The 19,684-nt window shown below is 51.8% G+C and overlaps 1 protein-coding gene and 1 long non-coding RNA gene across 7 annotated transcripts; one reads left to right on the top strand and one right to left on the bottom strand.

Moving 5' to 3' along the window:
• Positions 1 to 1,059: 1,059 nt before the first annotated feature.
• On the bottom strand, positions 1,060 to 3,922 carry LOC120694012. Of its 6 annotated transcripts, none has more exons than XR_005683295.1 (11): positions 3,587 to 3,922; positions 3,354 to 3,464; positions 3,178 to 3,245; positions 3,056 to 3,079; positions 2,808 to 2,934; positions 2,636 to 2,731; positions 2,441 to 2,556; positions 2,061 to 2,316; positions 1,903 to 1,978; positions 1,484 to 1,663; positions 1,060 to 1,397 (listed from the first exon to the last, which is right to left on the bottom strand). It is a non-coding gene; the product is annotated as an uncharacterized LOC120694012 (long non-coding RNA). The 6 variants fall into 6 exon arrangements; XR_005683294.1 differs by having other exon boundaries at positions 1,484 to 1,660; XR_005683293.1 differs by having other exon boundaries at positions 1,484 to 1,602; positions 3,178 to 3,248; positions 3,587 to 3,921.
• A 6,297-nt stretch (positions 3,923 to 10,219) lies between these two features.
• LOC120694006 lies at positions 10,220 to 19,684 on the top strand. The gene is made up of 5 exons (XM_039977195.1): positions 10,220 to 10,385; positions 10,475 to 10,672; positions 10,753 to 10,926; positions 11,007 to 11,174; positions 19,616 to 19,684. Exons 2-5 carry the CDS (start codon positions 10,556 to 10,558, stop codon positions 19,682 to 19,684), a joined length of 528 nt encoding a protein of 175 aa, XP_039833129.1. The 5' UTR covers positions 10,220 to 10,385; positions 10,475 to 10,555.

The following is a 19,684-nucleotide window of genomic DNA, read 5'->3' as shown; positions in this document are numbered from 1 at the left end:
CGGGAAGAGGTGCGCGCTGCCCGGTGACCACCGGATGCGGACTGCAGAGCTGCACTGAGCGGCCGGGCTTAGGGCGCGGCCGCGCGGGTGCCGGTAGGAGGTGCGGGTCCGCCCCGAGCAAGCTAGCTCCCAGCAAGGGTCAGCTGGATTCGAGGGGTAGGCGACGACGCGGCGTGGGGCGGGGGCGCAGGACGGCGGTAAGGCCACACGCATAGGCGGCCGGTGGTCGGTGGATGCTCGGGCGGGCAGCGGCCGGCGGAGGCATTAGCGGTCGATGGCGGCGCAGCCCCACGCGGGGTCAGGGTGGGAGTGGGACGGGGCATGGCTGCTGGCCGCATGGGCCGTGTGACTCACTGTCTGTCGACGATTTGGGCTTGTGTTCGATTGTTGGGCCAAAATTTCTAAGTACTAAAAGTTTTTTGGGCCAAAATTTAGGGTAGTCCTGGGCCTACCTGGACTACCTTTGGGTCCGCCACTGAGGAGCTGGAACTGTGATGTGAAGCTTCTCCAAACAAGGAAAGCATCTTAGGTAGCCTATGACAACCTTCAACTTTGGTGCCTCGGGCATCTCTAATGCCAAGATCTTCACAGTGGAGAACTGCTCCACCAAGCCGACGGGAACCAGGCGCTACATTTCAAGATGATAAAAACAAAGAGCAGAAGTTCAGTTCTCTCTGCAAATATCAAACATGATTGTGGAAAAATGGAAAATATCAAACAGGGAAGTGAATTGACACAGAAATTCCCCTCTGGGGCTTCTCCAGTGACTATACTAGGGATGTACAGATGATCCGCAGCCTATATGGACGCATAGATCGATATCAATCATAGACCTACATTGCCATGCATTGTTAAGACCAGAGGCCCAGGAGAATATTTATTAATTACCATGTTGAACAATCAGGTGAAAATATAATCGACTGAGCACTTAGACAGCATAGTAATTGATGCACAACAACACAACGGGTGAAGCATCACGAACCTCTACAGGATTCAGATAACACATGCCGTTAGCAGTGGAATGGAACACTCACTGACTATTGCTTCCAGGAAGTATCATTCAGATAATTGGATCAAAATAAACAATCATTGATTATGGAAACAACTCTACAGCAGTTTTATTTTCAGTTCATCATGGCAGGAGCAAAGTCAAGCGCCAACTGCCATTTATTACATCACGGAGAAGCATTACTACATCAAGCATTGGGCTTCACTGGACTTGTTCAACTTCCGGAGCATTATCCCAGTTCCAAGAACTTCAGCCTCATCCGGGTCCCTAAACACCACCAAAGCTTGTTCATCCCCTCCTTCTTGGACAGCAGCCTTGTATTAAATTGCACGTAGACTAACATGTTGAGGCGCTCTGTTGTTAGTCTATTTCTTCTCTTGGTATGTATCTACAGAGTACAAATGAAAGAAATAAACATTAGTAAATGAGACAAGTCATGGAAATATTTTTATAGGCAGAGTTTTGTTAACTAACAAACTCAAAAGTGCTCCAATTCCTTTCACATCCGGAGGAGCTTGCTGTCCATGAGAGGATTCGAGAAGCCATGCGTTGCAAATTTGGTGCTCCACCTCCATAGAGCCTCCACCAAGATGCTAACAGTCAAAATGAAGCGAATAAGATTAGTTAAGGTGGAGTGAAGAAGGCTAGAGGCTGCTGAAATGAAGAGAATAATCAGTGAGCACAACATCATAGCAGTGAGCACAATCCTACAACAATCAGTAAAGCAAAGAGCCAAAGAACAAGAACAATCCTAGAAAGACATTCAGCTAGAGGCGTGAAACCTGCAGGCTTTGTTGCACGAATTGTAAGTTGTAACTCGTCTCTAGCCATGAAAAATGTACAACTAGAACTACCTAAAAAAGGAAGAAAAATGAGCAGAACAGGTGAACCACCTTGAGCATGTTGTAAGTTGTGCAGGACTCCTCGGTTTCAGTGGTCAGAGCTTCAGCTAAACGCTTTGGATCGGACCTGACAAAACCCATTTCAGAATTTCAGACATGGCAAGTCTGAAGAAAAAATTCCTGAACTTCAGCCATCTAAGATGCATCACCAGAATTCACTGACAGATGTGCCACCAGTCGCATATGCATGAGAGGAATTCACTATGTCCATGAAGAATGTTGCAATTTCCTGTTTCATGAGAATTAGCCAGAGTTATAATCAGTATAACCTACGAGCATACCTTCAACTTATAAGTTAAGATGGAGCCAAGCTCTTTGTTCAAGCGAACAGCAGGCGGTTGCTTGCTTAAATCTAGACCCGGTCTTTCAGGCCTTGTAACTCCTGCAGAACTCACATGAACAAACCTGTGCATCAAAACCAAACAAGCTCAATTATTCCTGAACAGTCCAGAAAGGAACTGAAAAATGAGCTTTACTTATTATGTTGTTGAACTGGTCTCATCTCCTGAAAACTACTAGATAGACAAACCTTGGAGTGATCGGCTCATTGATGTATGCTCTAATACTTGAAAAAGGAAGCTCGAATGGACCTTCAGTAAATGTCGGGTTGAGTTTTCCATCATATTCGAACTTGCTGAACATAAGCTACAAAATTATCACATTAATGTTAGATAAAAGTTTACCAAGAGTTCAAAGTTTACAAAAGAAAAAAAGAAAGAGATACCTGCAGTGAAGTAATGCTGCTTGCATCGAAGGGTGGAGCATCAGTCATAGTACGAGCACGAAATACAGGTTTCAGAGAAGAGAAAGGTATTTTAACCTGATCCAGGAATAAGAACATAGCTCTAAGTCACTGAAACAAATAATGAAGATATTTACAGCATAGTATGACATACACTTTGCCATTCTCCCTTTAAGCCCAAATAGAAGTTTCCCTTCACTTAGTCCAACACTGTTCTTTATGGCATTAATCAAGTTTTGCATTCCGATGTACTCTACCATTTCAGGCGAAGGTCCCTTGATCTGATTCGAAAAACATATAATGTAGTGAATTTGGGGTCTCATGAAGCAAAAATTACAGTTTTTAATTAGGAGAGAACCAGTTGCTACTTCTTATACATGAGAAGATGTCTCGATGCGCTACCTCAGGTTCAAAAAACTTGATGCCCTGCACGAATAAGAGACTGTAAGTGACACACCGTTGTATCCAGATGTTAGAATTCATAAATTTTTTACATCTCATAGAGTATTGGGCATATGACATACTTGTTTGTACTTCTGTCTATCTGGTGTATCACCTTCCTTTGGTCCTACTATGACAGATACAGCGTTCACTACTTTCCATGACAAAATTATTATAGAGAGAACAGTTACTGTGGTGTCCATTAGCTGATGTAGATGTGTACCAAAATTCAGACAAAAACGAAGTGAAAATGCAGTACCAAAACATAGAGGATCAGGTAGTTCTTCAGGGTTCAGAGCTGGACTGCAATCAATCCCAGGAAGCAGGGCTTGTCGAAAAGATGCGCGAGCACCAGATGTCTCTGATCCTTCTGCAAAGACATTTGAAGAGATATTATAATTACCAGCAACCACACACACAGATATCAGAATTGCCTCTGCTGAATCCCCGGCCATGAATGGACACAAAACTCAGGGCCACAGTACTACCTACCATGATGGTGTGGAGCTGGTAGAGCACGTCGTTCATCCCGCCGGTCTCCTCGTTGAGCGACGTCAGTGGCGCTCGATGTTGTACCTCCGGATGACGTTGCTGACGCGGCCGGCGAAGTAGTTGGCCATGGCGACCACCATCCCCAGCGCCTTGCCGTCACTACCCGACCGATGTGGACGCGGGGGCGAGATAGGGTTGCGGCAGCGGGTTGACCTAGGGGGTGCGCGGGAGGCCTCTCTTGGCGTGCGGGCCCCGTCACACGGGCAGCGGCGGCGGGCTCGGCTCCTTCACCGTGCGCAGCGGCGACGGTGAACTCGGCTGGGTGCGGCGGAGACAACGCACCTGCGGGCCGGATTGGTGGGTCAAGGTGGTCAAGGATTAGCGGGCCGGCTGGGCCGCTAGTGGGCGGAAGAAAGAAACGGCCTGTTTGCACCCTGCTCTTCCGTGCGCGCTGCCGCAGTGCGGATTTGTCCCACCTCGCCAACACAAGTCACTCCCGACGCACTTATATACCAAGTCTTACCCACCGCAAACGAACTTCTCAGTAAACTCCTGTCCTCGTCAGTCGTGTGGCCTTGTGGATGAACTGCTTGGGGGTGGTTTGGGCTGCCCAGTCTCGCCTTGGGTTGAGCCCAGTTAGGGTTCCCTGTGGGCTTGAGACTGGCGCGCGGCCCTTACCCCCCCCCAAAATGGCCAACTTTTTTTAATTTCCCCATTCAATATTACAAATTCAATATTTTTTAACCAAAGTTAGGGCACACGGCGAATTTGAAAAAAAAAGGAAAAAAATATTTGTCGTGTGTCCTAGATCGGACACGGCGAACCCCCACGCACTTTAACTCCCTGGCTCACTCACGCTCTGGTCTCTCTTGTTCACTCGCTCCGATCCCCACAGCCGCGTCGGACGCCCCGCCGCCGCCCCTGTGCGCCGGCCCGCAGCCGCCCCGCCCTGCCCCTCCGCCCCGGCGCCGCGCTGTCACCGCGGCCCTGCCCCGGCCCCGCAGGTGTGTTGTCTACATGCCAGTAAACAAACTGGTTAAATAATGATTCTACCGAGGAACATCAGTTTCTGAGTGATAGTAAGGCCTGCAGTTCTCCAGTTGAACGTGCTCGGTATGAACTGAATAATATATAGTGCTGGTCTTTCACCCTTCTCCTCAAAGTAAATGGAATCCCCCTGCTTGGAGAACGATTCTATCCCTGCCAACACAAACCGCAAAATTCAGAACCTTACATCCCCATTGTCAGGTCCGAAAAAGTTGGGATTTTCACTTACAAGTTGCATCCATCAAGAGGGCCACTATTGGTTTTTGGGTGGAATTGGAATTATGATGTCTGACAATGATTCTACACAACTGATTGGGTTAGAGGGAATTATTCGGTTCATACGTACACATCTACTACACCTGGTTGTTGTTGTTTTTTTGGGACTAGCTGAATTTGTATGCGGTACTTGGTTACCTTGTAAAGAGGATCACCTGTGACTATTTTTTATGCGAACAATCTTTATGCTTCTGATTGCTACATCATTTGCATGAAAGCCAAGGAATAGGCTAATGAATGACAACGTTTTTTTTTTGGTGTTTTCCTTGCTACTACAGCTGCTCCTTGATGAAAAGTATGACAGCAAGGTGCCACCATCAAATCATCTCTGCAAGATATCATTTCAAGAATTGTCTGTTCACGTGTGAAACATTAGGTTCTGTGATCTGTTCACTCTTTATCCTTTATTTAATACATAATACTTCAAAAGAGAGCCTACCATAATTTAATCCCTTGCAAATTAGATTGGAACGAGGAGGAGAGAGGAGGACAAGAAAAAGGAGGCCACGCCGCGCACGTCGTCAAGCCCATAGGTGAGCGGCATAAGCAACCTCTCTTTCCGTGTTATGCATAAGCCCATAGGTGAGCGGCATAAGCCCATAGATCACGTAACTTAGTCGTCTCCCGTTCGAAAGAGATACGGTTCGAAATATGCAGCTCTTTGCATATATGGAACCGTATGTGTTTCGAATTGTCCACGTTATTTGGACAGCCCAAGGGTGCGTAGATATGGTTAGTTTTCATGGTCAACTCCGATCCATGCCAGAGTTTCGGCATCACCTCCCTGTTGTTCTCCGGATACACAATCTCCTTGACAGGACGTGTATTTGGAGAGCAGCGGGGAGGTGCTGCCGAAATTTTGTCTCGGCTAGGAGTGGATCATGGAAACCAACCCTATCTACGCATCCTCGGGTGGGATTAGGACCTATCTTCACCTATTAGAGTTTGTTAGATATCGTGTATACGGAATCAATTTTTAAATTTCTTGCTCGTATGTTAAAGGATGGATGACCGTGAGTGGATGTACAAGGGCTGGCAGAGCGAACAAGAGTATATTGAGTTTGCTCTAAAGGTCAATGACTTTTTGGAAAAGGCATTTGATAGAGGACAGAGTAGAATGCCGTGTCCATGCACCAAGTGTCAAAATAGGATACATCAATCACAACTCACTATGGGTAAACATATTATCACAAATGGGTTTGTGGAAAACTATACCCGGTGGATCTGCCATGGTGAAGCCCATCGTGCGAGAGAAGAGGTAGTCAGACAACGCATCGATGATTATGATACTGATGCCGGTTGTGCAAACATGTTAGCTGACTTTCATGAAGCACACTTCGAAGAAGGACCTAGAGAGGAACCGCCCGAGCCTACGGCAAAGCAGTATTATGATATGTTGTCTGCGGCACAGAAACCACTTCACCAGCATACCAATGTTTCTCAGTTCGATGCTATTGCACGCGTACTAGCCCTAAAGTCTGAGTGTGGCATTAGTCGAGATGGCTTCGACAAAATTTTGACGGTTTTTGGTAGTCTGCTTCCGGAAGGACACATTCTTCCAAAGAGCATGTACGAGGCACAAAAACTTCTTCGTAGTCTTAAGATGCCATATGAGAAGATACATGCTTGTCCGAAGGGATGCATGTTGTTTAGGAAAGAACATGCAGACGCAAATTACTGTACAAAATGTAAATCATCTCGGTGGCTGGAGGTAGATTCTGGTGATGGTCAAAAGAAACAGCTCAAAATCCTCGTGAAAATCGTACGGTACCTTCCATTCATATCGAGAATCCAACGTCTGTTCATGACCGAGGATTCAGCACAACAGATGAGATGGCACAAAAACGGCAAACGCTACCGTCCTGAGAAGATGATACATCCATCCGATGGTGAAGCATGGAAACATTTTGACAGGCGTCACATAATGAAAGCTCTGGAGGCTCGAAATGTACGTGTTGCGTTGGCAACAGATGGATTCGAACCTTATGGAATGACGGCTGCCCCGTACAGTTGTTGGCCCGTGTTTGTTATCCCTCTCAACCTCCCACCTGGAGTTATCTTTCAACGGCAGAACATATTCTTGTCGTTGATAATTCCTGGATATCCGGGGGATAATATGAGTGTGTATATGGAGCCTCTTATTGATGATTTGCTCCATGCTTGGGAGGAAGGTGTATGGACATATGACCGAGCTACAAAGACAAACTTCAAATTGTGAGTGTGGTACATGTACTCCCTGCATGACTTGCCAGCGTATGCGATATTCTGCGGATGGTGTGTGCACGGGAAGTTCCCTTGCCCAGTATGCAAGGCAGCTATGAGGTTCATCTGTTGGCGAAGGGTGGCAAGTATTCTTCGTTCGACAAGCACCGACAATTCCTCCCTATTGACCATCCATTCCGACGTGACATCAAGAACTTTACGAAAGGTGTCGTGGTTGATGAACCTCCACCGTAGATGATGTCAGGTGTCGCGGTCCGTGAGTGGTTACAGTCGCTGATGGTTAAAGAAGGTGGTGGTTTTGTGGGTTATGGTGAAGAACATGCCTGGACTCAGAAGTCGGGCCTGTGGAGGCTTCCCTATATGGATGATCTTCTTCTTCCTCATGACATTGATATGATGCACTCAAAAAAAAATATTGCTGAGGCACTCTGGGGTACAATCATGGACATTCTTGATAAAACAAAGGACAATGTTAAGGCCCGAGTGGATCAAGCTACTTTATGCGATAGACCAAAATTGAATATTCCGCCACCCAAAGATGGTAAGAAATGGAAAAAGCCTGCAGCTGAATTCATCTTGAAGAAGCACCAAAGGAAAGAAGTACTAGAATGGTTCCAGACTTTAATGTTCCCCGATGGGTATGCAGCGAATCTAAGGAGCGGGGTCAACTTATCTACTATGCGAATTAATGGGCTGAAGAGTCATGACTACCACATATGGATTGAGCGGCTTCTTCCGGTGATGGTTCGAGGCTATCTCCCTGACCATGTCTGGCAAGTGCTGGCGGAGTTAAGCAATTTCTTCCGCCAGCTATGTGCTAAGGAGTTGTCTCGGGCTGTGGTTGAACAAATGGAAAAATTGGCCCATGTGTTGCTTTGTAAGTTGGAGAAAATCTTTCCACCCGGCTTCTTCAATCCGATGCAGCATATGATTTTGCACCTCCTGTATGAGGCACGAATGGGGGGGCCTGTTCAGGGACGTTGGTGCTACCCAATTGAGAGCCAACAAAAGATCCTTCGAACCAAATGCAAAAATAAATGCAAAATAGAAGCTTCCATTGCAGAAGCATACATTCTGGATGAAGTCTCCAACTACACAACAAAATACTATGGTGAAACCCTTCCAAGCGTGCACAATCCACCCACTCGTTACAATGAAGCTGAAAATGAAACGAACCTCAGCCTATTCAAAGGGAAACTTGGAAGTGCAAGTGGTGCGACTCCTAAGACCTTGCTCAATGAAGAGTTGCGCACTATCATGATGTATGTGTTGACCAACCTAGTGGAAGTCGAGCCGTACATACAGTAAGTTCTCAACAAACTATTTGCTCAAGTATTAACTATTATGCATCCAACCCCCGTTACCTCTCGTTTATATAGGGAATTTACTCAACAATTCTGGCGTCGCCGAAGAATTCCAACCCCGCACGAAGTTGACACCCTTCTTAAGTCTGGTGCAGGACAAAGAGCCCCCGATTTCATTTCTTGGTTCAAGCACAAGGTATAACAAATCCTCATACTTGTTAGACATTTGAAGTTTCTTGTCCGTGCAAATAGTATAACAAACCATCATACTTCTACCTGCAGGCCCAAAATGATGCGTCTATGTGTCCCGAGTTGAGACAAGTTGCCAATGGTTGTGCCTATAGGGTCTTGTCATACTCCGGTTATGATGTCAATGGATATCGCTTTCACACAAAAAGCCACGAGCAGATTCGGCCCAATTGAAGAACCACAAATTCTGGCGTTTGTACGACAGCCCTTGATGGGGTCGATTATTATGACATAATTGAAGAAATCTATGAACTCACATTTCATGGTTGCAAACCTCTTAAGCCTGTCATATTCAAATGCCATTGGTTTGATCCTAATGAAGTGCGACAGACTCCTCATCTCGGCCTAGTCGAAATTCGCCAGTCATCAGTGTATTCAGGAGACGATGTCTATATTGTGGCTCAACAAGCCACGCAAGTTTATTATCTCTCATATCCGTGCAAAACCGACGATCGTCTTACGGGTTGGGACGTGGTGTACAAGGTATCACCACACGATAAAGTACCTATTCCAAATAATGAAGATTACAACATAGACCCAAACACATATGACGGGGAGTTCTTTCAAGAAGATGGGCTTGAAGGGCATTTTGAGATAAACTTAACCGGAGTGATCGAAATGGAAGTACACGATGATGAAATGGTTGATGACGAGGACACTGATGAGGAGGTTCGTAATGCGAAGGACCTAGAATTACTTGAGCAATTACAATTAAGCGATGACAATGAGGATGAAATTCCACCTTTAGAGCACGGGCTTGAACTTCTCGACTTGCGTGATAGTGATGACGAGACATATGATCCAGCTAATCCCGATGAAGATGATTATTTCTAATACATGTATGATCCATACTATTTGATTTATTAATGTTACTTTTTAATTATGTCGTATTTTTTTATTTCTCTTTATAAGATCGTTTTGTATATATGTGCTGATTGGTTTACTATTTTTAATTGCAGGTGATTGAAGAAAGATGCCGGGCAACGGAATTCAACGATCGGTCGCACGGGTGTACAGAAGAATGATGTCACACTCGGATGCTGGTGAGGGCTCCGATAGGAGTTCCGGGTTGGGGCGAGGCAAGGGTCGAGGGAAGGGTGGACCCAAGAGGGGTCGAGGGAAGGGTGGAGGCAGGAGGCTTCGGGAGCCTTCGCCTGTACTGCCGTCTGAGGAGGAGGACGACGAGGAGGTGGAGCCTGCCCAGGACCAGGAGCGGGAGGAGGAGTGGCAGGCGGACGCGCAGGAGGAGGGGGGAGTCGTCTAGTGCTGAGGAGGAGGACACGGCCGAGGATACCTCTACGCCGGCTGTCTGGTTGCGAGGTCCCTCGCGACTCCCAGATAGGCTGATACCTGTTGCCTTGCGCCCGCTGATTCGACCGTCCGGGGATATGTAAGTAATTTGACATGTTAATACTACCTTTTTCATTTCCTAACTCGAAAATTACATTACAAACTAATATTTTCTCTTAATCAATGGTTGCAGGAGTTGGACTGTCCTCAGTGGCGGTGCTCACAAACGCAAGGTGAACGACATCCTGGGTCTTTTGTGCAGGGAGCACTTCCCAGGCCTGGTCCACTATCAAGGACGATACGAGCCGGCCTGGACGTGGGACCACTACATTGCCGCCAACAACGATCAGTTGGATCGGAGCGGCAGAGCCTTTGAGAACAAGGCGGAGCGGGTAAAGAGCGAGCTCTGGGTAAGTTTTTTCCGTCAAAAAATGGTGAATACATCACATTCATTCAATATTTTTTCAATGATGACATGATTCATTGTCTTTATATGCAGGATTTTTACAGGTGTGATGAGGGATACGAGGAGCGGGCGGCGATTGTGGCTGACAATCGATGCGTTAAACTCGTCAAGGACATGCATTATGAGGCGCAAGTCCAGTGCGTCATCAACTTTTGTGCACTTTTCCTAAAGCAGAAGATCGGGAAGCCTGAGGTGAGAGAGTTGAAGCTGACCCGAGAGCAATACTTACAGGTAAGTTCAAATTTATTATAAAATTAAAAACATCGTTAAATGTCTCTCTTCTTACTTGTCATGCATTTGATCACGTGTAGGTTCCTGCGTGGTGGTGTCATAATGATACCGTGTGCTGGGAGCGCATAGTGGACAAGTGGTTCGACCCGGAGTGGCAGGAGAAGCACGATGCTGGCCGTCAGCGGCGATTGCTGATGCCAGGTCCAGCGCACCACCAAGGCAGCCTCAACAACGATGAGTACAGGGCTAGATGGGTACACACTACACAGACTCATTTCTCTAATCTAACGTTCAATTCAGCATAATTGGTAATCAACTTTTTCCTTTTTCGCAGTCGTTCTCACATCAAGGCCAGGAGTGCCCCCCATTCATGGGATGGGCTCTGGCCCGCAAGGGCAAGGCGACATCCAACGTCACCTACAACCCTGACGACCCGCCCTCGGCGTACAGCAACCCGTCCGTCCACAGTCATATCCAGGCGTACACAGAGATGGGAAGACAGGTCCATGGGCCAGACTGGGATCCGAGGACCCAGCCCCTTGATGGATGTCGGTACCCTGTAGCAGGGATACCCACTCTTACTGCAGCAAGGTAGGACCTGCGTAGTTATCCGTAACTGCGTGGAAGGGACAGAGTAGCCAGGCCCCCCGGGCCAGGCTCTTCCCTCACTAGGCCAACAGCCCCGGACCCGCTCCCCGCCTGGGGATGGGTCCAGAGACGCCACGTGCCTCTAAGCAAGGGAAGACCCGAGCTGACGGCCGGGACCTCGGACTCCCATAGGGGTCCGGGACCTCCTGCGCCCGCCCGGACCCCCCTTTTTCCCGCATAGGGGTCCGGGGCTGCCACGTGGCCCGAAGGCACGGGCTCGAGCGCGAGCCTTCCGCTGGAAGACTCGCGCGCCCACTGCATTTAATGCAAGTGGACAAGGCGTGCTCTGCCGCCGCGGTATGCGAGATAGCTTTTGTCAGGCCTTGCTGTGCACCGCGTATTACCAAGGTGCATAGTGCAGCCGCCTGTGCCGCGCCCGCGCAGAGCCCGTCTGCCGCATTAAATGGATACGACGGCACAGCACTTTTCCATCATGCCACCTACGCCGCAAGCTACACAGCCCGCTTAAGCTACGTGGCAGGCGACGCCACTAGCTACGTCAGGTTCCGTCCCGACAAGACAGCACCAGGACATGATGGACGAAGGGCTCCGGGAGTAGGCAAGGGAACCCAGAGAGAGATCTCCCTTGCCTGCGACGCCATAATGTATGAACAGTACGTTATTTTATACTACATCGTTGGACCCACCTGTCGGGGACCCAACAGCTGTGTACGCGCCCCCTTGAGATATAAAAGGGAGGCGCTCGCTGTGCACAGGACATCTCCAGACGGTCACAAGCTCTCGCAACTCTCACACTCTCGTGGGAAGGCAATACAACACACAGTGGACGTAGGGTATTACGCTCCGGCGGCCCGAACCACTCTAAATCTTGCTGTGCTCATCGTGTTCTTGGGTGAGATTGATCTAGACTAGCTAACCCCCGAGTATACACCCTCTGGGTTAGGGCGGGTGCCTTCCGCCACCCGGCTGTGGTTTGCAGCACCACGACATTTGGCGCGCCAGGTAGGGGCTCTTTAGCTGGTCGCAGTTCATCTCTTCTTCGTCCCCATGGTTCGCGTGGACGACGTGGAGATGACGGAGGGTGTGGCGTCCTCCACGCCACATGCCTCTCGCGTTCCTGCTCCAGGGGCAACTGTACCTGTGGAGCAGCCACCGTTGGTGGCGGCGCGCGCCATTCGCCGGCAAGAGTCAGGGCGCCCATCAAGGGCCCCCTCACAGGCTGCGAGTGGCGGAGCGCTAGCAGCGGCTAGGGAGTTGCTTTGCAACCCTCCGGCTGAGGCAGCCTCGCCAGACGCCCTGAAGCAGTGGCGGGACGACGTTGACCGTCTCCTCCACCTGGCTCAGGCCCCCTCCAGTTCTTCAAGGACTGGGCAACGACCTCCGCCCGGCAACGCGGTGGTACCTTACCGCCAGTGTCAGGGCGGGGCGTCGGCGTCCGTGCGCTCCCCTACCGTGAGGGGTGCACGAACAGAAGACTTGCGGGCGGAGCTCAACCGCCGGCGCGCGGGAGAGGATGCCCGCGTCTCCGTCGAGAGGGCGCGAGAGCGCCGTCTCAACATTGAGGGTCGCAACCTCAATGCTGATCTGGACGCGGTGGCACCCAGGCCTCCGGTGAATGCCCGGATACAGTCAGGCACACCAGTGGCTGGGGTGGGCTGTGCTGCACTTGCAGAGCACCTCCGCGCCATGGCATGGCCGCCCAAGTTCCGCCCCCACCTGCCGGAAAAGTACGACAGTACCACTAACCCGTCGGAATTCCTGCAGGTGTACGTTACCGCCATCACAGCGGCTAGTGGTAACGGCGCCGTCATGGCAAGCTACTTTCATGTAGCCTTGTCTGGGCCAGCCCGGACCTGGCTCATGAACCTCACACCTGGGACGATCCAGTCCTGGGAAGAGCTCTGTGCGAGGTTCACAGCGAACTTCGCCAGTGCATACCAGCAGCATGGTGTGGAGGCACACCTTCACGCCGTGAGGCAAAAACCCGAGGAAACGCTCCGGGCCTTCATCTCGCGCTTCACCAAGGTACGGGGTACCATTCCTCGTATCTCAGATGCATCTATTATCACTGCTTTCCGCCAGGGGGTACGTGATGAGAAGATGCTCGAGAAGCTGGCGACGCACGAGGTGGAAAGCGTCACTACGCTTTTCTCCCTGGCAGACAAGTGTGCCAGGGCCGCTGAGGGCCGTGCATGGCACTCAGCCCCCCAAGACGGAGACGCCAAGGCTGGTGGCTCCAGTGCTACCGCTCAGGGTGGTGGCAAGAAGAAGAAGAACAAGAACCGGGGTCGCGCGGAACCGCATTCTGGCGGACCAGTCGTTGCAGCGACAGCGCCAGCGGCGGCACCGGCTGCGGCGGTAGCAGCTGGGGGCCAGAATGCACACGGCAAACGCCCTCGCCCGCAAGGTGGAAGCGGAGGTTCATGCCCAGTGCATCCCACCGCTCGCCACAGCGCCGCTGACTGCCGTGAGATCCAGAAGCTCGCGAAGCGGGTCAGTGGGCGGTGTGAGCAGTCCTCCAAGGACGGTTCACCCTCTCCTCATCAGCGGGCCAGCAAGGAGAAGGCCTCCGACAGCGGGGCCACAGCCGGGGAGAAGGAGCTGGGGTACCAATCCCCCGCTCGAGAGCTGAAGGGCGTCTACCACGACGACGACTCCGATTCCGACAACGGCGACCGCCGCAAGAAGCTGTACGTGATGTATGGCGGAAGCTGGGAGCTTGTCTCCCTGCGGGACGTGAAGACCCTTCGCCGGGAAGTCCTTTCGGTGAAACCGGGGGTCCCGAAGGCGGCGCCACACCAGAGGTGGATGAACACCACCATCTCTTTCGGGCCATCCGACTGCTCGGAGAATATGGCCGGAGCTGGTGTACTACCTCTAGTCACCGCTCCTGTCATATCCAACGTGAGGCTCTATCACGTGCTGATTGACGGTGGGGCTGGCCTCAATGTCATCAGCTATGTAGCGTTCAAGCAGCTGCAGATTCCGGAGTCCAAGCTGACTCCCTCTCGCCCATTCTCAGGAGTGGGCCCACACCCGGTGTTCCCTCTGGGGAGCATCACATTGCCGGTCACGTTCAGGACCGAGGAGAACTTCCGTACAGAGAGCGTTCTATTCGATGTTGCGGAGGTGAACCTTCCGTTCAACGCCATCATTGGCCGACCAGCACTCTACCGCTTCATGGCCATTGCTCATTACGGGTATTTGGTCTTGAAGATGTCATCCCCTGCCGGAGTCCTCACCGTGCAGGGCGACCGCACCGCTGCCATCGCAGCAGTTGAGAGACTGCATGCTCTGGCGGCAGAGGCTGCACGTTCCGAAGAGGATCCGTCCACCTCACAGCCCAAGGCGCCTGCAAAGGCTCCCAAGGTCCAACCGTCCGATCCGGACCATGTTCCCGTGAAGACGGTACAGATTGGAGCAGACTCCACCAGGACCACCCGCATCGCGGGGAACCTGGAGGAAAAATAGGAAGACGCGCTCATCGCTTTGCTCCGGGCAAATGTCGACGTGTTCGCCTGGGAACCGTCACAGATGCCCGGGATCCCCAAGGAAGTGATCGAGCACAATCTAAGGATCTACCCCGACGCCACGCCGGTGCGCCAAAAGCCTCGGAAGCAGTCTGTGGAGCGGCAGAACTTCATCCGCGAAGAAGTCCGCAAGCTCCTACACGCCGGCTTCATCGAGGAGGTCCACCACCCCGAGTGGTTGGCCAATCCGGTCGTCGTCCCAAAGGCCAACGGGAAGCTTCGTATGTGCATCGACTACACCAGCCTCAACAAGGCATGTCCAAGAGACCCCTATCCTCTTCCGCGTATCGATCAGATCGTGGACTCCACTTCCGGGTGTGACCTTTTGTCTTTCCTAGATGCATACTCTAGTTTCCACCAGATTCAGATGTCTAGAGAGGATAGGAAGCATACTGCCTTTGTAATAGTAGATGGGCTTTATTGCTACATTGTCATGCCGTATGGTCTAAGGAATGCCTTACCCACGTTTGTACGAGCTATGAACAAAACATTCTGTAATCTAATTAGAGATATTGTTGAGGTTTATGTCGATGACATTGTAGTCAAGACTAAGGTAGGGTCAACACTAGTGGAGGACCTGTCCCTCGTCTTCGACCGACTCCGCACCACGCGCACGAAGCTGAACCCAGAGAAGTGCATCTTCGGCGTCTCAGCAGGGAAGCTGCTAGGTTTCCTGGTCTCACATCGAGGCATCGAGGCAAACCCAGCCAAGATCAAGGCCATTGAGGCAATGAGGCCCCCTGGCCGCATCAAGGACGTTCAGAAGCTTACTGGATCTCTCGCTGCTCTTAGCCGCTTCATATCGAGGCTGGCCGAGAGGGCCCTTCCCTTCTTCAAGCTATTGAGGAGGTCCGGTCCATTTTCGTGGACCGAAGAGGCTGAACAGGCCTTCCAGGAGCTGAAGCAGCACCTCACCTCGTTGCCAGTATTGGTGGCTCCAGAACCCGGTGAGCCATTGTTTCTGTATCTTGCTGCGTCTGCGGAGGCAGTCAGCATGGTGTTGGTCGCCGAAAGGACGGAGCAAGCTCGCCAGGGGAATACCAAGGTCCCCCTGGCCAAGGATGGTGAGCCGGACCCCAGACACGGGGGCCCGTCAGCCTCACCCCAGCTTGAAGGTCCAGACCCCACACGAGCGGGTCCGGAGGAGCCTCGTCCCAGTGGGAACCCAGAACCGCTGGGGGCCCAAGGACCTGATGTGGTGGACAAGGGAGAGCCGGACCCGGAAACTAGGGTCCGGACCGTCCAAAAGCCAGTCTACTACGTCAGCGAAGTCCTCCACGAGGCAAAGGCCAGGTATCTTGAGACGCATAAGCTTATCTATGCAATACTTATTGCGTCCAGGAAACTGCGCCACTACTTTCAAGCACACCGAGTTGTTGTAGTGACCTCTTACCCGTTAAGAGCGATCCTGCACAACTCCAACGCCACAGGCAATATCGCCAAGTGGGCAGCAGAGCTGGCAGAGTTCCAACTGGACTTCCAGCCACGCCATGCAATCAAGAGCCAGATCCTGGCTGATTTCATAGCGGAGTGGACTCCTTCCCCAAGCAATCCTGGGGGTCCGGTCGTCAACGCTGGACCCCCGAGCCGGAAATCAGGACACCAGTCTTCACCGAGCCTCACTGGACACTCTTCTTTGACGGGTCCGCCCGCGAGAAGTGGGCCGGGGCTGGTGTGGTCCTCATCGACCCAAACGGAGATCAGCTGAAGTACATGGTGCACCTTGAGTTCAAGGCCACAAACAACATGGCGGAGTACGAAGCTCTGGTCTTTGGCCTGACGCAAGCCCTCTCATTGGGGGTCCGGCAGCTTCTGGTGAAGGGGGACTCCCAGCTAATCATCAAGCAGGTCCGAGGGGATTGCAACTGCAACAATCCCCAGCTCGCAGCATACCTCATACATGTGAGGAAGCTCGAGAAGGACTTCGACGCCTTGGAACTGCAACACGTTCCCCGCGAGCACAACTCAGCAGCAGATGATCTCTCTGCGAGAGCATCTACCTGGGCATCCGTGCCCGAGGGTGTCTTTGAAAGACGGCTGCTGAGACCTACCACCTAGCCTGCCGAGCTGGGTGAGGGGGATCAAGCTGGCACCTCGAAGCCAGTGGTCCCGGCAGTATTCCACCTATGGTGCCCGACCTGGGCTGTGTGCTCTGTTGAGGATCCTGGTGACCTCGCAGAGCCACCTCCACCTACTCTGGGAGCTCCCGATGCATGGATCTCCGAGATCCGGGACTACCTGAAAGATAACATCCTCCCTGACGATGATGTCTCTGCTGAGCGCATAGTCCGATTGGCTAAACGCTACGCGGTGGTAGAAGGGGATCTCTACCGCCGTGGCGCCAACGGTGTCCTCATGCGGTGCATTTCCCAGGGAGAGGGCCGCGAATTGCTCGCGGAGATCCATGGAGGCGAGTGCGGAAGTCATTCCTCCTCTCGCACGCTTGTTGGCAAGGCCTTTCGGCATGGCTTCTACTGGCCAACAGCACTCCAGGATGCGGCTGAGCTGGTAAGGTCCTGCTAAGCATGCCAGTTCCATGCAAAGCAAATACACACCCCAGCTCAGGCTCTGCAGATGATTCCGCCCTCATGGCCATTCGCTGTGTGGGGTGTGGATATCCTGGGGCCATTCCCCCGGGCTGTCGGCGGGTACCGGTTCCTCTATGTCGCCATCGACAAGTTCACCAAGTGACCGGAGGTTACCCCTGTGGTGAATATCACTAAGAAATCAGCAGTCGCATTCCTCAGGTCCATTGTGTGCAGATTTGGCGTCCCAAACCGCATTATCGCGGACAATGGGACCCAATTCAAAAGCAGACTCTTCCAAGAGTACTGTGAGGACATCGGCATCCAGCTATGCTTTGCGTCCGTAGCACATCCCCGCAGCAATGGACAGGTTGAGAGAGCGAATACAGAGATCCTCAGGGGACTCAAGACCCGCACCTACAACTGCTTGAAGAAGCACGGTGCCAAGTGGGTTGACGAGCTTCCATGCGAACTATGGGGCAACCGGACCACACCCAGCCGAGCCACCGGGGAGACTCCGTTCTTCCTGGTCTACGGGGCTGAAGCATGCCTCCCCCCAGAAATTCACCTGGGCTCACCACGGGTCCAGGCCTTTGACGAATCCATGCAGGAGCAGCTGCGGTGCGACGACGTGGACTTCGTTGACGAGCGAAGGTGGCGAGCAGCAATCCGAAATGCACACTACAACCAGGCGCTCCGGCGCTATCATCAACGGTTCGTGCACAGCAGGGAGCTCCGGGCTGGCGACCTCGTCTTCAGACGAATCCTGAGCCGAGCAGGGCTCCACAAACTTTCCCCCAGCTGGGAGGGGCCCTTCAGGGTTACAGAGGTATGCCGGCCCGGATGCGTTCGCCTCGCCACAGAAGATGGAGTGCCGATGCCCAACCCATGGAACATAGAGCATCTGCGTAAGTTTTACACCTAGGCAGAGCAGGGAAATAAACTTTTCCTTTGTAATAAGATAGAGTTAGCGTGCGGCCCAGAGCGGTTGAGGGCCACCCTCGTAAACCCGACCTCTGGCATCCATCGCACTGGCGGCTAACGCGCGGCTCAGAGCGGTAGAGGTCCGACCTCGTAAACCCGGCCTCTGGCATCCATCGCGCAAGCCATGTACATCAAGATTGCAAAGGAAAGATTTCCTCCTAGTTCTGTCTTTGTGTCAAGGTTAAATTACACATTTCGATTCTCAGAAACTTCGCTTTTCTAACCCCCGCGGGGACCTCTACTCTTGTTGCTACAACTAAGATCTGCATTGAGCTGCTGGACTGTCGTACAGATTCGGACCCTCTTGCTACTGGAGAGGGGTCCGGACCCCTAAGGACCTACTCTGGAGAGTGGGAGCTTGTTTCCTGGGGTGGTCCGGAGTCCTGTGTAGCCGCTTAGCTGGTTCCGTACCCAAAAGCCTACACACTCCACCACCCTGTAACAAGTGCTCTAGTACCTGGAGCCGGGTAATTAGGGGCCCGGACCACGTTTCAGCTCAGCAATTGGCTTCCTAAGTCCAATACGGCATGTCCAGCCTTATATCTCAAAGGATCAAGAACAACAAAGCGACCTCACCCACTGCTGCGAAAGGTCTGGGATGCTGAAGCCAGGTCCGGAAAGATCATGTTGTTTCCTGGAGTGGTCCGGAGTCCTGTGTAGTGCCTTAGCCTGGTTCCGTGCCCTAAGCCTACGCACTCCACCACTCTGTAGCAAGCACTGAACTACCTGGGCCTGCGCAGCTAGAGCCCTGGACCTGGTACCAGCCTGGGATTGGTCAGGAATGAGCCCCGCGGGTCTGCTACTAAGCTATAACTTTGAAGTGGTACACAGGTTAAAGCCTGGTTAGTGGTAGTCAGTCTCAAACCATTGAGCCTACCTACCAGGGGGTCCGAGTATCCGCTTCAAAGCTTTCATGCAGGATAAGATCCAGTCTCGATGGTAGACAGACTCATAGCAACTGAGTCTCTCTCCAGGGGGGGCCCGGGGCATCCGATTCTGCATGCGTCAAATTGCTAAGTTGCAGTATCATTGCTACTATATAAGCGAACTTGATTCTTCTATCTGTAGTCCTGTATACTACACAGGGAACAAGGTGCTTGCTCGTCTTACAGGCTATGCAGCCCTATGCCAAGGAGGTCCGGAGTATCTTCTACGGCTCAGATGGCAGACAGGTCCAAGCAACTGAACCTATCCGCCAGGGGGCCAGGGCGCCGGGGTGCTGCATACTGCAAATCAACAACTGACAAATAGCTAAGTTGAAGTTTCTTCTATTTCAAAAATTTCAACTAATACAGTGTTTGTTACATAGTGCAAAAGGGAAAAGGTACAATGCCCCGCTCAAGGGTCCGCAGGTTCCCGCTTGA

This window comes from Panicum virgatum, unplaced genomic scaffold, assembly GCF_016808335.1.
Source record: "Panicum virgatum strain AP13 unplaced genomic scaffold, P.virgatum_v5 scaffold_1765, whole genome shotgun sequence".
Taxonomy (NCBI): domain Eukaryota; kingdom Viridiplantae; phylum Streptophyta; class Magnoliopsida; order Poales; family Poaceae; genus Panicum; species Panicum virgatum.
Note: the sequence above shows the minus strand (reverse complement) of the source record. Positions and strands in the feature narration are given on the sequence as shown.